The sequence below is a fragment of the Suricata suricatta genome, chromosome X (assembly GCF_006229205.1).
Source record: "Suricata suricatta isolate VVHF042 chromosome X, meerkat_22Aug2017_6uvM2_HiC, whole genome shotgun sequence".
In the NCBI taxonomy this organism is placed as follows: Eukaryota; Metazoa; Chordata; class Mammalia; order Carnivora; family Herpestidae; genus Suricata; species Suricata suricatta.
Genome location: NC_043717.1, coordinates 2,953,096 through 2,970,825, shown reverse-complemented (window position 1 = coordinate 2,970,825; position 17,730 = coordinate 2,953,096). Strand labels below are relative to the sequence as shown.

Below are 17,730 nucleotides of genomic sequence, written 5' to 3'. Positions count from 1 at the left end.
TCAAGCTCACTGGATATTTTAAAGTTTTTTAGGTATTTATTTATATTTAGAAAGTTTATTTTGTGAGAAAGGGCATTCACGTGCACGAGCAGAGGAGGGGCAGAGAGAGAGAGAGAAGGAGACAGAGAATCCCAAGCAGGCTCTGAGCTGTCACCGCAGAACCTGACATGGGGCTCGATCTCCGGGACCATGAGGTCACGTCCTGAGCTGAAATCAGGAGTCAGACTCTTAACCAACTGAGCCAACCAGCTGCCCCTTGATAGATATTTAAATGCAGTACTATTATTGGATTTAAATAGATGTTGATCTCAAGCTAAGGACTGTAACAGATTGGCATAGCAGTGTCAAGAAACTTTCTAAGGGATTGTACATGAATGTTTTGTAAGGAGGAAAGGGATTTCCTAGAAAACTCAACTCTACTTTTAGATGGATGAGGTGGAGTTAGGCTGGCGTTTCCAGGGGTCCCATATACCTCTCTGCAGCTGTCTCCAGTGGCCTTACATGGGTAGCTTGAAATTATCGACAGTGGGGATATTTAAGCCTCAAAAATGAACAAATCAGATCTCCTGCCCACCCAGGTGTGTGTGGTAAGAGGTGTTAATCCACATAAAATAGACAATATGCAAGTGTTCTCAGACTACAGAAACACCACAACTTCACATCTTGGCTTCAAAGCATGCCGAGTCCCTTTGAGTTACATAGAACCTCTAGAAGGATGTGGTTCAGACCCTTTTGACGTTATTGGATCGGGAATATGCATATGCTGTGTCTGTCTATCAAAAGAAGACAGGTGAGCGAATTAACCCAACAGTTCAAGCAAATTAAATGTTTGTTATCTGGGAAACCCAAAAAGGAAAATGGTGCACCGCATACAGAGTATAGAAGAGAATCTTTTTGATGTACTTGAGGGGACCCCCCCCCACCCATATTTTGTCTACATGGAAATTCTGATCTGGTTTCTGTTTCAGGTCGTCAAGGTACGTGACTTTACTATACATTTATCTTAAATTCAACGAGTGATAGCATTGAAGTAATATTAATAAGTGTTTCAAACAGAAAGAACATGATCGATCACGTTTTAACTTAAGAAATCCTGATAGAAAGCGGTGGTTTTGTTGTTGCATATTTTTTTTGTAATAAACAGGAGCAAATTCGGGATAGTTCTGTAGCCGCTGGTGAGAGGTGAATTTCATGATTTAAATTAACAAATTAACTACCGTTTCTGCTTTGTATTTGATATGCTGTGTCTTAAATTCATCTGCATGGAACTAATGTGAATTTTAAGTATTTTATCGAAAGTCCTGTGTTTATTACATAAATGTGTTTCTTCTTCCATTATGGAATTTGGTAACCTAAGTGTATTGCTGACGTTTCATGAATTTATGTAGATTGTAATATGTTAAAATTAGAAGAACATTGAATACTTCATGTGCATTTCTTTTGAGAATGTGGGAAATCTTTTTTAATAATTTATTTTTCTTTTTTTCAAACTCACATTAGCTCTTCTTTCTTTCTTTCTTTTTTCTTTTTTTTTTTTTTTTTTTTGCAGTACTGTCATTTTAACCCCCAAACTGCATTTTCACAGGATAGAGAATATTTTTTCGCAAGTAACGTTTTGAATTTGTTCTTCTTGACATCTTTATGTTTTTATGCATTTTGCATTGCCCCTACCTCATTTTTCTGAAATCCAAATGTAACAAATTTCAACTTTTTGTGTGACATTTTTTTCTTTTACTGGGTAGTATCTCTCTTCTGGTTTTTTTGCAAACCTGTTGTTTTTGAATTCTCTTTTTTCCCTTTATTTTCCTTCTCATTATGACCCCAGGAGCCAACACAAAGAAAAACGCAGATGATATAACCAGTAATGACCGTGGTGAAGATGAAGGTATTTTTTGTTTTTTCAAAGCTCGACCCTGATGCATGATTTTATATCTCTCTCTCTATTTTTTTTAATTTCAATCTCTTTTTCCTCCCCTTCTCTGAACCGAGTACACTTTTGTGTGCTTCTTTATTTTCTTCTTGTTTGAAAACCACTTTGATTTTTAATCCCAATGACCTGTTGATGAATGCAAGCCACCTGTAAGAAGTATCCACGTTTCTAAATAGGAAGTGAGTTTAAAAAAATAGTATTTACAAGGAATCCCATGTCTTTCTTTTTCTTTTTCCTTTTTTTTTGGCTTGGTCATAAGAAGAGGAAACGAAGTTTTAGAACATGCATGTATATGTTCTTTTCTTCCTTCCAAAGCTGTTTGTAAGTTAATATTGTCTTTTGGAGATTTGTTTTCTAAATGTCTTCTCTGAGCTGCCAAACCCTGAGAGACACCTGCGTAGACCTTTTTGGGTGTCTGGCCTTTCTGGTTTGCTTTGTTTCTTTTTCCTTTTTCTTTTTTTTGAATATCCAGATTCAACCACAGATTTCAAAGAATCTTGTCTGGCTCACAGTGAAATACATGAAAACGTGTTTTAACGAGATCTCCTTTCTCTGATGCCTGCCTTTTAGAAGCATTTAAATGGGGGTTAAAAAAAAAACAGGGAGAGCGAAGATGTGAAACATAAAAAGGCCAAAACGCTACATCTCTACCTTTTCCTTTTCACACCCCGGCTACTTTGAAAACGGTTCTTGCCTCCTCCCCCACCCACCAAAAGATGTTTGGATGCTATGGAATGTTGTTCCTTGAAGCATCCCAAATCGCTGGATTGGCCACCAGAAGGAAACCGATGCTTTTGAAACTATGGGAGATAGCGGCTCTGAATCACAAAGACCAGGCTGTCGCCTAAGCCTTCCGCAGAACCAATAGCCGAGGGCCTTGGTCCTGTGCTTTAAACACAAGGCAGTCCGTGCACGGCACCTCAAGTTCCGGATAGCGCCCTGTAGACGGCACCTCAAGTTCTGGATAGGGCCCTGTAGTCAACTTGGGTCCCGGATGTTTGGCCAATGCCGGTTTCACGCCTGCTTTTAACATCATTACTGTTTTACGATTATTGTTACTCCCCTGTGTTCCCAGGGCTGTGCCTAGCTCTGTTTGCAAGGTCTTTCCTGATGACCTTCACGTAGCACATCCCACACCTGACTCACCAGCCAGTGTCTCCCTTGTGGATGGCCCCAGAATGCCGGCGGCTTTCTCTGAATTGAAAAATGGACTAAAACAAAAAAAAATTTTCAATTGCATTAGATTATGTACAAAGAAAAAAATTGAAAAGATTCCATTAGATCATGTAAAAAGAAAAAAAAAGAAAAATGTATTAAAACAAAACCCAAAACCTTTTTTTTTTTCTTTTTACACCAGCCCGAGATACAATTTACGTCTTTGTCTGTCTGCATCTCTAATTAGAACATTTCTGTTTGATTCTTTGGATCCATTTTCCCAGTGCTCAAAATGCAAGTGATTCCCATTAAAATGCCCCTGAGTTTTCATTGAATACCAATACCCTGTGGTTTGGGTTTTTTTTTTTTTTTTTCTGTTTTTACTTTGAATTAAGAGGGCATCTTGTTATTACCACTCACGTTCAGGAGAACCTTGTTCTCTGTATTTGGAAAGCGTAGAGGTGTTAACCTAGCAATTTCTCCAAAAAAAACCCCTTCAAGTAGCCGTCAGATTCTCTCCTCATTCCCGTACCACAGTGGAATACCCAACAGCCTGTACTGCTGAGAGAAATCCGCGGAAATCTGGCAAATCAGGAGCCAGATGCACAAATACATGCGACAGAACCCCCCAGCTTTCCAGAGAGCCATGGATTTCAGACTGCCACGTAGTGCAGGGTGAATGGGTGACAAGAAAGCATTTTTACCATCTATTTGGATTTTACGTGAGAAAATAAGATCTATTCTTCTGCTATGTACTCAGGACCTGCAGGAACATGGGAGCGTGATACTCTTTTCTGTACTTGACTGTGACCAGTGGGTTTCTCCAGCTGCCTTACTGGGGCACGCCATGAACTCATTTTGGGATTGTGGTCATAACTCATTTTATTAGCAGCCCTTCCCCCCATCCACATGATAGTGGTTCATTCCCTTAAAATTCCTTTCTTGAGATTTCAAGTGTCTTGTTGAGTGACTAGAAGAAAACACTTGATTGAAAAAAAGGTGAAAATAAACATACATTGGGGTTTCTTCTGATGACATACGGATATGTAAATTATTTACACACCTATGTGTATATATCTATATATACAAATAGAGAGATATTCAGAAATAATTGCGATCAGTCTTCTACCTTAAATGTAAGCCTAAGGACTGATTTAAAGAGGTGATTTAATCAATACCCATTCAAAAAGCAGGCTCCACAGATGGACATATGGTCTCCGAATTCCTGTCCTTATAGACCGTTTCGAAACACTGTTTTTACATCGTTATGAAATAAAGCCACAAAGTCATTACCAAGGGCACCCGGTGGCTGGAACTCTCAGTGGGAGTTTATATACTTCTGAAAATAGATTGCATGTCCGTCCTTTCATCTTGAGGTTGGAGTCTTGTGTCATTTCTATTACATCTCTTTAGTTTTTTTTTTAATATTTTAATGTTTATTTATTCTTGAGAGAGAAGGGGGTAGACAGAGCATGAGTAGAGGAGAGACGGACGGAAAGGGAGACACAATCTGAAGCCGTCTGCAGGCTCTGAGCTGCCAGCAAACAGACTGACTTGGGCTTTGAGTGAGGTCAAGACCTGAGCCTCATTTGGACTATCAACCCACCCAGCCCCCCAGGCGCCCCCTCCGTCTCTTTCATTTTTGTTAGTCAACTATGTCGAGATATTTACTGCAGTCCGTGAACTAGAACAAAGACCTTTGCTTGGATGTCTTCATTTGCTCTGGTTTTGATTTCACACGCTTCTGTTCTGTTGATAATTTTTAACCATTTACTTGGAGTATTCCACCATCGGCTTCACTCGTACTCATGTTCTCTCATTTTTAAGTTGAAAATGCACCTGTAGGCTCATATTTGAACAAAGAGGGCGCTGACGGTAAAAGTGAATGATCATTTTGAAGCAGATTGCACACTTCCTGAGGTGATGCCACAGTAACGCCATGTGCGTCTCTAGTAAGTCCCCTTTTAGGAGTTGAGCATGTGGAGGAAGTAAGCATTTCATCGAAATCCTCTACTTTTTAGAATTTAGGATAGATACAGAAATATACGTAGGCGTTCATATTATTTCAAATGTCCGTGTGCTTCTCGAAAATTCCATTCCTGTGACTGGAAAATATAATGGCCTTGACCACGTTTCTTAGGCGGTCCCATCAAGGTGTACAGAACCCCAAGTAGACCGTGGTTGATTCCAGTCCACAGAAGGAAAATATTAGTAACCCATGCCCTTTGCCCGTTGCACACCATGCGTTCATCAGTGTGGTGATTCCGTCTCCTTACTTGACTTTCTTTTCCAGACATCCATGATCAGAACAGTAAGAAGCCGGTCATGGTGTATATCCACGGCGGGTCTTACATGGAAGGCACTGGAAACATGATTGACGGCAGCGTGTTGGCCAGCTACGGCAACGTCATCGTGATCACGATTAACTACCGGCTGGGAATTCTGGGTGAGTGGCGGCCTCGGGTGACTGTGCAAGAGGCAGCGGCAAAGTGTTGCTTTTCATTGCCTGGGGACTAGCGGATTTGAACGATGTCACTCCAATCCTTGGAGCGTTCTGTTTCCCAGGGCTCACTACAGGAGATGTTTGGTTGCCTTTTTCCACCCTGCAATGTTTCCTTCTTGGATTCTCTTTCAGCAAACCCCTATCTTTCCTCCAACAAAGGCAAACTCCAAGGTCCCAAATTAAAATGAAATTTTACTGAAACACTTTTCCATCTTTGGCCTAAATGAATCCCTTGTGGGGTGACATAGCTCTGTAGAGGGAACACATTTGCTGATGGTGTTATGCCCAGATGACAATATCGTCCCCAAAAGCCAGAGACCACCGGGGAGACCGAGTCACGCATGCAAAAGCAAAGGGCTTTATTATTATTACGGGCTCACAGACTTCACCAGCGCAGTGGATCCCTGCTGAGAGCCCCGAACAAAGGCGGGGCAGGGCTTTTATGGGCTTTGGGAAGGGGGAGTTACAGGAAATTGTGACACAGGTACAGGGGTCCAATCATTACCGCATAACATCGTTGGCAGCAACTTTAACCATACACATTGTCCAGAGTGTCCGTTACCTTTGGCGGGACCCAAGCACAACATTTAGAGGATCAGTCAATTCCAGAGTGGACCCAGGACCCGCATGTAGGGTGTAACTAGCCGTAAGCAATAAGTGATTATCTATAGCTTCTATCTCTAGGGCTGCCCTTGGGAATGGTAAGCATTTTAGCTGGCCGCCTCTGATTGGGTATTATGACTACGGTGGTCCCTGGTTGAGCACTCTGTGCCTGTGTTGTCAAAAATCTTTCACCTAATTCCTTACCTGGCCATCTGTGAGCCATGTGCCTCTGCTGAAGCGTTACTGTGATCCTTGTATTTGCACACAATGGACCTTGGCTCAGATTCCGGTTCTCCAACCGTTTCTGATTTACGATAAAAGGTTCGCTGGGTAATAAGTGCATGGAAATCCACTAGTCAGAGCTCTGCCTGATTTTGCTGTTTATTTCATTTTTCCCCAATGGGGGCTTGGAAAAATAGATTACTGGGGGCGGATGATACTTTGAGATGTATCTGCTTTTGTAGTTTTGTCTAGCGTTCTCCACTTCCTGACTCATATTCCTAGGCACACGTGAAAACGTTTGTTTTTAAGACGGCAGTGCATTAAGATGGTGCTGAAAATCTCTGACAGTGTGGTTCTGAGGAGTGAAATGTGGCTGCTGCAGTGTTGCTACAGTAAATTAAAAAAATAGAGTGAGCCAGTGGAGCTCTGCCAAAGAAATACTATGGCTGAAAATGTGCTCTCCAAATGGACAAATATTACCAACAATTATTTTATTTTCACCTTGATGTTTTCATTTTATTTTGAGCATGTTTTCCATTTATATGTGAAAACAGTCTCCTAGGAAAGACTCGGGGGGGGGGGTGAGTGTGGGAAATGCATCTGTAATTTACAAATGGAAATCACCCACGGATGTTTGCAAAGTTGAGCCTTTTGGAGCATTGATAAATTCCCTGTTGGTTTTGTGCGTTAAGGAAAATAAAAAGCATTAGTATGAAGAGCCCTCTCATTTTATGATTTTATTTCTTCTTCTGTTTTCATAGGTCCTATGAGCCAGGTCTTTGTAGAATCATTGTGTTTAACATCACATCGCAATGATTGCCTGCATTTCTGACCATTTTTCAGCAGTTTCTGGCTAATTGCTTTGGCCGCTAGTCGTGGAAACAGGAAATCGTGTTTCTTGATCTTTTACAAATGGTCCATCCTGACAAAGAGGTGGAGAGAGGGAACAATGTGTCCGGGCAGTGCCTTAGCCTTTTCGAGGAGGGCAGTGTAGGGACCGTGTGCAGCAGCATCAGACCGAGGACGGGGCTCTGGGCTCTGTTTTCTGAATGAAGTGATGCCCATTGAACACGTTCTTGCTTTGGTGGAGTAACAGAATGTTCTCTTGCGTGCATGATGTGTTGATGTTCCTTAAAAGGTTACATTTGAAAGGAAATTGATCCCTCCCCTCAAAGCCCAGCTGAAGGATGTAGCTCTACTTAGTGATCTCATTTTAGTTTGGTCTCTTTGTGAAATTACGTGCAGGTCTAGGAAATGCTGTTGGATTATGAACACACACATATATACATATGTAAGTGTGTATATATATTTACATATCCATGAACACATTTACATATGTCCACATACAGATAATTTAAGGAAAAGACAAAAGTTTGCTTTCAAAATTTTTCCCATTTAAAAATGTTAAGTCTACCTTTTGCCCCTGAGAGTCAAAAAAGAAGATGCAGTTGGCAAAACAGAGAGCTGTAGTGGGTCACAGAGAAATCAAAGAATCAATTTAGCAGCTCTATGCCCCTCTATTTACATTCCACGAATGAGCTACTGTGGAGGCCCAGCGAAGACCACAGACCCTCTTTTATTTGCTGGGGTGAAGTGTGCCAACTTGGCCCTTTATACAGAGTGCGAGAGATTCTGAAATGTGACTTGGCTTATCTTTATCACGGATCTTGCCTCTGCTCCGGATCCTCTTGAACACGGCTACGGGGCACTTCCTTTTAGCGCACAGAAAGCAGGCTATTTTCAGCCTTGAGAAATATTTTTAAACCATCGCCATCCCGATATTTAAGAAGATGATCAAATAAAATGGCACCGCCGTGCGAGGCGACGCACGTTCTAATTAGCGCTTTTGATGCGAAGAGATATGTTTTTAGCAAAACGTTGAATGATTGAGTTTCCTCTTCAGCAAGTCATTAGTGCATAAATGCTCCTTTTCGGTCTACGGACGGGAAAATATTGTTTGATATTATTGTTTTTATGGAGTAATAAACGTTGTTTTCCCACCCAAACGAGAGGGTTTACCCACAGGAATGATGGGACAGGATGCTGGAGCATGGAATGAAACGCAGATTTCAGAATGAGGGAGAAGTCAAGGAGCCTCTTCCCTACCCGTCTGTGCTGTGACGTTCAGGAAAGCAGTCAGTTCATTTCAGAGGGACTGTACAGGGTTCTAGCGTCCCCTGCCTTGCGAGATGACTGCCCGTATAGTATAAAAGTCCACGGGCTTTACGTGTCAAGTCTCATAGCCCAGTACTGGCAACAAGAACACGGAATCCCCTTCTGATTTCCATGCTGACTCATTCCGCTGGACAACGGATGAGTATCATCGTTGGCTTCACACATGAAATCGCAGCGGGTGAAACACGTGATCACTACTATCTATCAAATACTGTCCTCTAACCTGAGCCTTAATTTAAAAAAAATTAATGATTATAAGACACTTGCTTTTTGGAATATGAATGTTTTCTTTACTCGGAACTGTGTGATAGGGTCTCGCCGGCCATTGGCCATATAATGTGTTGGCTAGTCCAAAATACGTTGAGAGCTGTTTCTATGCTATTAATACACTGGAATTGAGCGAGGCAAACAGGGATGTATGTATCATCAGAGCTGGGAGGTCCTTATTTATGCCTCCATGAAGTCTAGTCATCAGACTGGTCTTCTATTTATTTTCAAAACAGATGCTTTTTATAAACATATTTTCTTTTCTGGTCGACACCTTGGTCACTAGGAAGGCATAAATATCTAACCCTTGAGTTCCATCAAATCTACGTCTTATTTATTTTTTTTTCATGAGGAGCATTCAAGGATCTTAGAAATATAAGAGAAATGTCCTTACGAATGCTTTCTGGTAGAAATACCTGGAATTTATTTATTTGGGGCTCGTACCTGTCCATTCCTTCATTCATTGTCTCCAATTTGTCTTTCCATCTTGAGTCCGTTCATTCTACCTTCATTTAAACATCCATTTGAGTTTACCTCACATCGTAACACTACTTTTGGGTATCATTACCTGCAGTTTGAAGCTTCATGCGTGTTTTAAATTATTTTTGCTTCACAGCAGTCTGACTTCTTTGCATTAGCACCTGCTCATTGAGAGGCGGCGGTTGGCCAGCCAGGAACTGCGTAGTTGCTCACTGAATCCTCACAAAGCCCGTTGGATGGGTTTGCTCACTTTACTTGCAAAGGAAGAGAGGTATGGAGGTGAAGGGTTGATGCCCAGTGAAACCTCTTGTGGGGGTCAGGGCTGAGATCCCAGGTCAGGGCTGAGGGATGCCTCAAGTCTACAGTTTTCCCACTAAGATCCTACGTCTAGCCTTTCCTCTCGGTATTAAGCATGAATCAGGTGAACTACAGAGTTAGTTCAGACAGTGATGTGACTGGCATAGTTACACAAAAATGTCAGATGCACCTATTAGTTGATCTAGATACAAAATTGTGAGTATGACGCATCCCCTATGTCCTTATGTACCTCCGGTGGGTCTCCTTCATTGTCATGAACGTTCATTGTTCATGAATGTTCATTGAACGCTCGTTCATTGTCATAGAACGTGGTGAGGGTGGTCTGTGACCCATCAGCAACATCTAGATCTAACGCTTTAGGGGCCAGTTGGGTGTGGGATTGCTGTTGCGCATTTGTCGCCCGTCTGCCCCGTGTTCCCGCCACAGAGACAACACCACCAAGCCAGATGGTGACTTCTCCGGATTTCTCGCCTGACAGGTATTGTACCGTCTCAGGAAATGTTGCCTGTAGATTTATATAACTGACTTTTTCAAGGATTCAAAAAAGTACGGGAAGCACCTGCTCGTTTCTCAGATGTTGTATCTGTTCTAAAATGTTTGTCTCTGGGATGGTTGCGTAGGGCTTATCCTGAGGTTGTGTTTAAGGTCAGTAACTGCGTCCGTTCATTTACATGCAGTGATGTTGTAACTTTGAATGTAACACAGCATGGTTTGGAATAAAGGCAGTGCACTTGCTGAGCAAAAAGAGCCATGGGATTAAAATTCACACGATTTGGGGTGCCTGCGGGGCTCAGGCGGTTAAGCAGCTGACTTCGGCTCAGGTCATGATCTCAGTTTGTGGATTCCAGCCCCACATCAGACTCTGTGCTGACTGCTCAGAGCCTGGAGCCTGCTTCAGATTCGGTGTCTCCCTCTCTCTCTGACCCTCCCCTGCTTATGCTCTCTCTGTGAAAATAATAAACATTAACATCATCAATAGAATAAAATTCGTGATATTTGAACCATAGACGTGCTGTTACGGTGGATCCCCTTCCCGGTTCTGTTCTCGTTCGTGGGGTCTCAGTTTCCAGCTGAAATGCCGGGGAGGTGGGTGGCATGTGCACGTGCCTGTTTGACACCAACCAGGGACTCTTGCTGTCATGCGTTTGATATGTTGGTGTTCCCTGTCTGATTCCACCACATAAAAGGAGTCTGAAAATCACTGGGGCAGAGGGCTGGTCCATCCCAGTAAAGAGCTGTGATCTGACTTACATACTGGGTGCATCGGGCAGGAGCATTTTACATCGTGGTAACTTGGTAGGTCCCTGTAATACGCCTTCCGCACCTCTGCTGACAATGTCAAGTGGCTGTACCAGAGGACATCTCCTTTTTGGGGGAGATTAGTGTTTGCTCTTTGCTAATTGCACTGTTTTATTTTTTTTTTCTTAGACACGTTGCTGTCTTTGGTTTGTTTTTATCTCTTATTAAGGATTTTGGTTTGCTGTTTTATTGTAATGTTTTAAAGTTTATTTATGTTGACAGAGGTGGTCGGTGGGGGAAGAGGATCCCAAGGAGGCTTTGTGCGGTGGGCACGGAGCCCAGTCAGGGCTCAATCTCGCAAACCTGGAGCCGAAATCCAGAGCAGGTGCCTAACCCACTGAGCCACCCAGTCGCCCCGTAAGGATTTTGTTGTAAATTACAAATGCAACGCATCTTATCCATGACGTCAAAAGTTCATACACCTGTATATATAACGGGAAACCATAATCCCTCCTTTGAGGATCTGCTCATGTAGATGGTGCATCTGACTTCAGCTCAGGTCATGATCTCACAGCTCATGGGTCTGAGCCCCGTGTCGGGCTCCGTGCTGACAGCTCAGAACCTGGAGCCTGCTTCTGATTCTGTGTCTCCCTCTCTCTCTACCCTTCTCCTGCTCACAGTCTGTCTCTCTTTATCTCAAAAATAAACATTAAAAAATAAAATGCGGTGAAAACTTCAAGAGGTAGAGAGGAAGTGTTGGCTTTAGGGAAATGTACATAATCATGGAAAAGTAAAGGAATTGGGGAGACGGGGTAGGAAATGGGATCTAGAGGTGAGAGGAGTTGTGTGGAATGGATGGGAAGGAACGCTTGGGGTAATGTGCCCTGTGGTGGGTGGTGGAGGTGGTGAGCCATGTGACCATGTGCATGTGCCCATGTCAGGTGGGCAGGGATGTGGACGGATGCGTATACTCCCGATGACACACTCAGAGCGCATACACTGCTCAAGGGAGGGTTAGTCTTGTTTCTTCTCTGTGGCGAAATTTATACAAAATAGAAAACCCAAGAAATGTTCCCCCCTCCTCCCCCCAAATGCGTTGTCCTCCATTGTCTTCTTCATCGGTAGGTTTCGATGCGTGCCATACCCACTTGGAACCACCACACCACTCTTTGCTGTTGCTGGTGTAGAACCTGGGCTCTGGGAACGGACCAGTTCAGGGTCCTGTTTCAGCTTTTGGCGACTGTTGGCATGAACTTTCCTCTTCTGCCTCCTGGTGGCTGAAAATGCCCACGGCATTGATTTGACTTATTCGGCAAGTAAGTGAGAGTCCTGTGTTTGGGACTTCAGAGGACCCTGGGAGCAGACACGGAAGGCATGGAAGGGGGGGGAAGACTTTGTCATGAGGAAGATGACTTCATGGAAGGGTGGACATGAACAAGGCAGAGACGTCCCTTCTGTTGAGAGCCAATGGTTCCATGGAAGAAAATAAGGTCTGTGGCACATGGAGACCCCCAAGATGTGTCAGTGTATTTTGTGGGGCGTGAAGAAAATCATGGTCAGGAGAAATGAGAACCAAAGCCTTTTTTTTAAATGTAATGTGAGCGTAACTATTGACCAGTCTCTACCACACTATGGAGAATGTTCTTGATCCTTTGTGAATGGTTCAGAATTTCCTCAAGGAAGGTGGCATTTTATTTCTGTGTGCATCGCCGTTTTTGGAGATCAAGGTGTTGGGACACACTCGATCGAAGACTCTACTAAGTAAATACAGTAATTTCCACTTCACTGATTGCAGAGTAGCGTGTAAGCTTGAGTTAACCGTCAGACACGGTAACCCCTAAAAACGCTCCGTTCCCGGGAAGGTTTGCGTTCAGAACAGAATCCGGTTCGGATGCTTAATTCAAAAAGAAGACACAGTCTTTCCTTTGCATGTTTTCTTATTCTTGCTTCCTACCCAGGGTATGAATGGCTGGTCCTTCATAGTTGTTGAAGGTTAAGTGGCCGCTGTCTTCTTGAACAATGAGGGTTACAGCATCCTTCTACGGGCAAGGAATGCAGTCATGGGCATTAGTGCTCGGGAGGAAGGCAGGAATTTCCAAGGAGGAGTCTTGAACCTGAGGGTCAGAATACGTTAGCTTTATTGGACATGGCTGGTATTTCAGATTCTGCTGATCATTCTGTCAGAGAAATCGGTTGTAAACAGTCCCTAACAACATGAATCCCTCCATCGTTCACATCTTCTCTTCCTTCCCTCCGTATATTGAAGGAAATCAAGACTTTTATGTCACACAGTGGAGGGACGTTTAGGTGGCTCAGTCGGTTAAGTGTCCAACTTCGGCTCAGGTCATGATCTCATGGTTCACGGGTTTGAGCCTCGCATGAGGCTTGGTGCTGACAGCTCAGAGCCTGGAGCCTGCTTCCGATTCTGTGTCTTCTTCTCTCTCTGACCCTCCCCTGCTCGTGTTCTGTCTCTGTCTCAAAAATAAATAAACATTGAAAAAAAAAAGTCACACAATGGAAAAATATGTAAGAGGCAGGATGTTTAAGAACCACTAAGTTGGAGACGCTCCCTGACTATCCAAGTCTGAGCTGCACATCAGGTTTTTTCTCTTCTGCGTTTGCCTACACACCTGCTCTCACCTCCTTTACGAGGCAGCATGCAGGCACTCATGCCCCGCGGCAGGGATACCCGGAGGACCCTATTCTTGAAGAAACCTTTCTATTTTTGCCAGGTCACATGTCAGGAAGTCCTGGCTTTGTGAAAATGACCCTAGTGGACGCAAGGTGCCGATTCAAAGTGAATTTTTGGGAAGAAAACTGTCACTCAGATGCCGCAGCTGCCTTGTAGATTTAACAACATAAATGTATTTCTCAAATAAAATTATATTGAAACATCATGCTTCGGTACTTTGAGCCTGATAATGCTCGGGATCGTGTATCCTTTATTTTAACAAATAAGAATAGCTTCTTTGAATGAAGTGTGCCATTTCCAGTATTAAACAAGTCTCAAATATTTTAGAACCCTGCGTGCAACCATCCTTTGGCCGTTAGATGTGAATGAGCTAACAGGTTTATGTGGGTAAGTCAGTTGGAGGCTCTGGCGATTCTGTTAATAATATGACATTCAAGCACGGTTTTCATTGCATTCAGTGCAACAGGTTTTACGATAGGTTCAGATATTACAGAGGGAAATCTGTGTCCTGTGAAATGGGTACAGTCATAAACAAGTGGGTAGCATGAATGCATCATTAAAATGCATTCTGGGGTGCCTGAGTGGCTCAGTTGGTCAAGTGTTGTGATTTCACAGGTCACGATCTCACGGTTCGTGGGTTCGAGCCCCGCGTCAGGCTCTGTGCTGACAGCTAGCTCGGAGCCTGGAGCCTGCTTCAGATCCTGTGTCTCCCTCTCTCTCTCTGATCCTCCCCTGCTCGTGCTCTGTCTTTCAAAATTGAATAGAAATGTTAAAAATTTCTCTTAAAAAATACACTTTGAGGGCATCTGGGCAGCTCAGTTGCTTAAGAGTCTATGGATTTCAGCTCAAGTCTTGCTCTCACGGTGTGTGAGTTTGAGCCCTGCATTTGTCTCTGCGTTGATCATGTGGAGCCTGCTTAGGATGCTCTCTCTCTCTCTCTTTCAATCCACGCCTCCCTTTCTCTCCGTCTCTGTCCCTTGAAAATAAACAAATAAACTTGTTTAAAACAGGACACACATTTTGGTATAGACAGAGGAATGCCCTGACCTCCTAGAAAAACACCATCAATTCTACCCAGTATGAGTAAGCGTTGTACCAGACGAGAGAGAACAGGTTTAGGATGAGGAAATATTTCCCGTTTGGATGGAGAAATAATTGTAACATTCAGAGCGACCCTTCATCTTAACTAAAATATCTTGATAATGGTTCAGACGACTCTGTTCCTCTTTTTTATTAACGCTGTGTTACATATACACACGTGCACCTAAATGTATATATACACATATTGTATACAGATATATGCATATGTGTGTATAATGTGCCATATTTATCTATAAATATTTTTTAATGTAAAAATGTTTATTTTTGAGAGAGAGAATCAGAGTACAAGCAAGAGAGGGTCAGAAACAGAAGGAGACACAGAACCTGAAGCAGCTCCAGGCTCTGAGCTGTCAGCATAAAGCCCTATGTGGGTCTCGAACTAACCCACCAAGAGATCATGACCTGAGCTGAAGTCGGACGCTCAACCGACTGAGCCGCCCAGGGGCCCCCTATGTATAAACATTTTTTTACTCCATCCTCTGCTTTCTGGACACGCAGAAGACACCCCACAAGAATGCCTGTTTTCCGTACATTCTGAACCTCTGAGTATCGTTTCTCCTCACTGCTTTCTCCCGGCCTCTGAAGCATCAACCTGTATCTTCTAGAAATACCTCTCTGTTAAGACATGTATGGGAGTCCCCTCTGACCCACGAAAGCATCCTGAGTGGATGTCACCTCATCTCTGTTGCGTCCTCTTTATCAGAGCTGTTAATTTTTTTAAGGTCTGTTGTCTGTTTCATCCGCTTTTCTTGTCTGGTTAACACATTTCCTCCTTTTAACCCTGTGGCATCAGAGCTGTTCTCCAGAGGACCGCGTCCATGTCCTCTGGCCCTGCCAGGAATTTTCACGGCTTTTAACGCATCCTCATCTTTCTTCATCTTATTCTAAATGAGTCACTGCGCATGTCTCCACTCCTCCATTCTCATCCGTGTCCTTGAATTAAAACACTTTATGCGCCGTGTGCATGTGTGAAGGGTGCTATTCCATGAGCTGCCTCGGTCGGAAGAGCATGTGACTCTTCATCTCCAGATTGCGAGTTCAAGCCCCATGTCGGGTGTAGAGATGACGTAAATAAATAAAACATAAAAAAATAAAGTGGACAATTCAGTGGCCATTAGTACAGTCACAGATGGGTACCGACGGCAACCACACCTGGCTTTTTTTTTCTTTTACATTTTTTAAATGTTCATTTATTTTCGAGAAAGAGACAGAGAGTGCACGTGGGGGAGGGGCAGAGAGAGAGGGAGACACAGAATCCCAAGCAGGTTCCAGTCTCTGAACTGTCAGCACAGAGCCCGACGCTGGGCTCAAAGCCACGGACTGTGAGATCATGACCGGAGCCAAAGTTGGACCGTTAACCGACTGAGTCCCCCAGATGCCCTGCAATTTTTGAACATTACCATCAGTCCAGAAACAAACCCCCGTCCCTGATATATCTTCTCTATGGCTTTGCCTTTCCTGGACATTTTCACAGAAATGGAGCCCACACCGTGTGGTCTCCGTCTCTCACTCCTTGCATGGACCAGAATGTTTCCAAGGTCCATCTATGTTGTAGCACCTATGAGGACTTTATTTTTTTCATGGCCAAATAATACTCCATTGGAGGCGCCTGGGTGGCTCAGTGCGCTAGCCTCCAACTCTTGACGGGGGCTCTCTCACGGTCCGTGGGTTCCAGCCCAGTGTGGGGCTCCGTGCTGACAGCTCAGAGCCTGGAGCCTATTTCGGATTCTGTGTCTCCCTCTCTCTCTCTCTGCTCTTCCCCTACTCACACTTTGTCTCTCTTTCTCTCTCTCTCAAACATAAATCAACATCAGAAAAAAATTCAAATAATAGTCCATTGTACGAATATGACACATTTTGTTTATTCAGTATCTTTTGGCGAGCATTTTGGTTGTCTCCACTTCGGGGATATTATGCATAGCGGTGCCTTAGACACTCATGTGCAAGTTTTTTTGGGACTCTAGGTAAGCGTTTGTCTTGTGTATATACCTAACAGTGCAGCAGCTGAGCCATATGATACTCTGCTTAAGAATGTGAGTAACTTTGACTTTCTTTCAAGGGGCGGCTTTGGTACCAGCATAGAGGATCTAGTCTCTCCAACACTCATTCACATATCTTTTTACTAGAGCCGTCCTAGTGGTTCAGATCCTTTGCCCATTTTTATTGGGGTACTCAGCGTTTATAGAGTTGTTAAAAGTTTTTTTAAGTTCATTTATTATTTTTTTAAAAAGTTAATGTTTTTATTTATTTTTGAGAGGGAGAGAGGGACAGCGCGAGCAGGGGAGGGTCAGAGAGAGAGGAAGACACAAAATCTGAAGCAGACTCCAGGATCTGAGCTACCTCTCAGCACAGAGCCCGAAACCGGGCTCGAACCCATGAACCGTGAGATCATGACCTGAGCTGAAGCCAGATGCTTAACCAACTGAGCCACCCAGGCGCCCTCATTTATTTATTTTTGAGAGAGACAGAGCCAGCATGAGTGCGGAACGGGTAGAGAGAGGCGGGGGAGAGAGAGAATCCTAAGCAGCAGGGCTTGAACTCATGAACCATGAGGATCATGACCTGAGCTGAAACCAAGACTTGGACGCCCAACTGATCGAGCCACCCAGGCACCTCTAAAAAGTTTCTTTTTTTAAATAATGTTTCCCGGATACATATTTCTTATCAGATAGAGGATTTGCAACTGTGTACTTTCATTTTGTGTTTTCCCCCTATGTTTTTGATGGTGCCCTGTGAACCACAAATGCATCTTGATTGTGAAGAAGTTCAATTTATGTATTTTTCCTTTTGTTTTCTTCTACTCTTCATGTTATGTGTAAAAGGTCTTCCCAAAGCCAAGGTGATGCTAGTTTGCTTCTATATTTTTATTTTCTAAGAGTTGATTAGTTTTAGACCTTTCTTGATACCTGATCCATTTTCAGTTGATGCTTTCACCTGTCATCACCTGGTTTTCATTTGATAGAATACATTACCCTACGCAATGTTGAATAGTCAACTGAACCTGCATCCTGAAATAAATCCCACTTGATCACACTATATAAATCT

At 43.3% G+C, this 17,730-nt stretch overlaps 1 protein-coding gene across 6 annotated transcripts in view; it reads left to right on the top strand.

Annotated features, from left to right (window-relative positions):
* NLGN4X (neuroligin 4 X-linked) overlaps nt 1–17,730 on the top strand; it is a 309,862-nt gene that overhangs the window by 178,479 nt on the left and 113,653 nt on the right. For 4 of the 6 annotated variants that reach the window (XM_029930273.1, XM_029930269.1, XM_029930271.1 and 1 more), the window contains 2 exons: nt 1,826–1,885; nt 5,379–5,531. In XM_029930273.1, the coding sequence (XP_029786133.1) occupies nt 1,826–1,885; nt 5,379–5,531 (213 nt within the window). The remainder of the gene's footprint in view (nt 1–1,825; nt 1,886–5,378; nt 5,532–17,730) is intronic. The other 2 variants (XM_029930274.1, XM_029930275.1) reach the window with 1 other exon arrangement.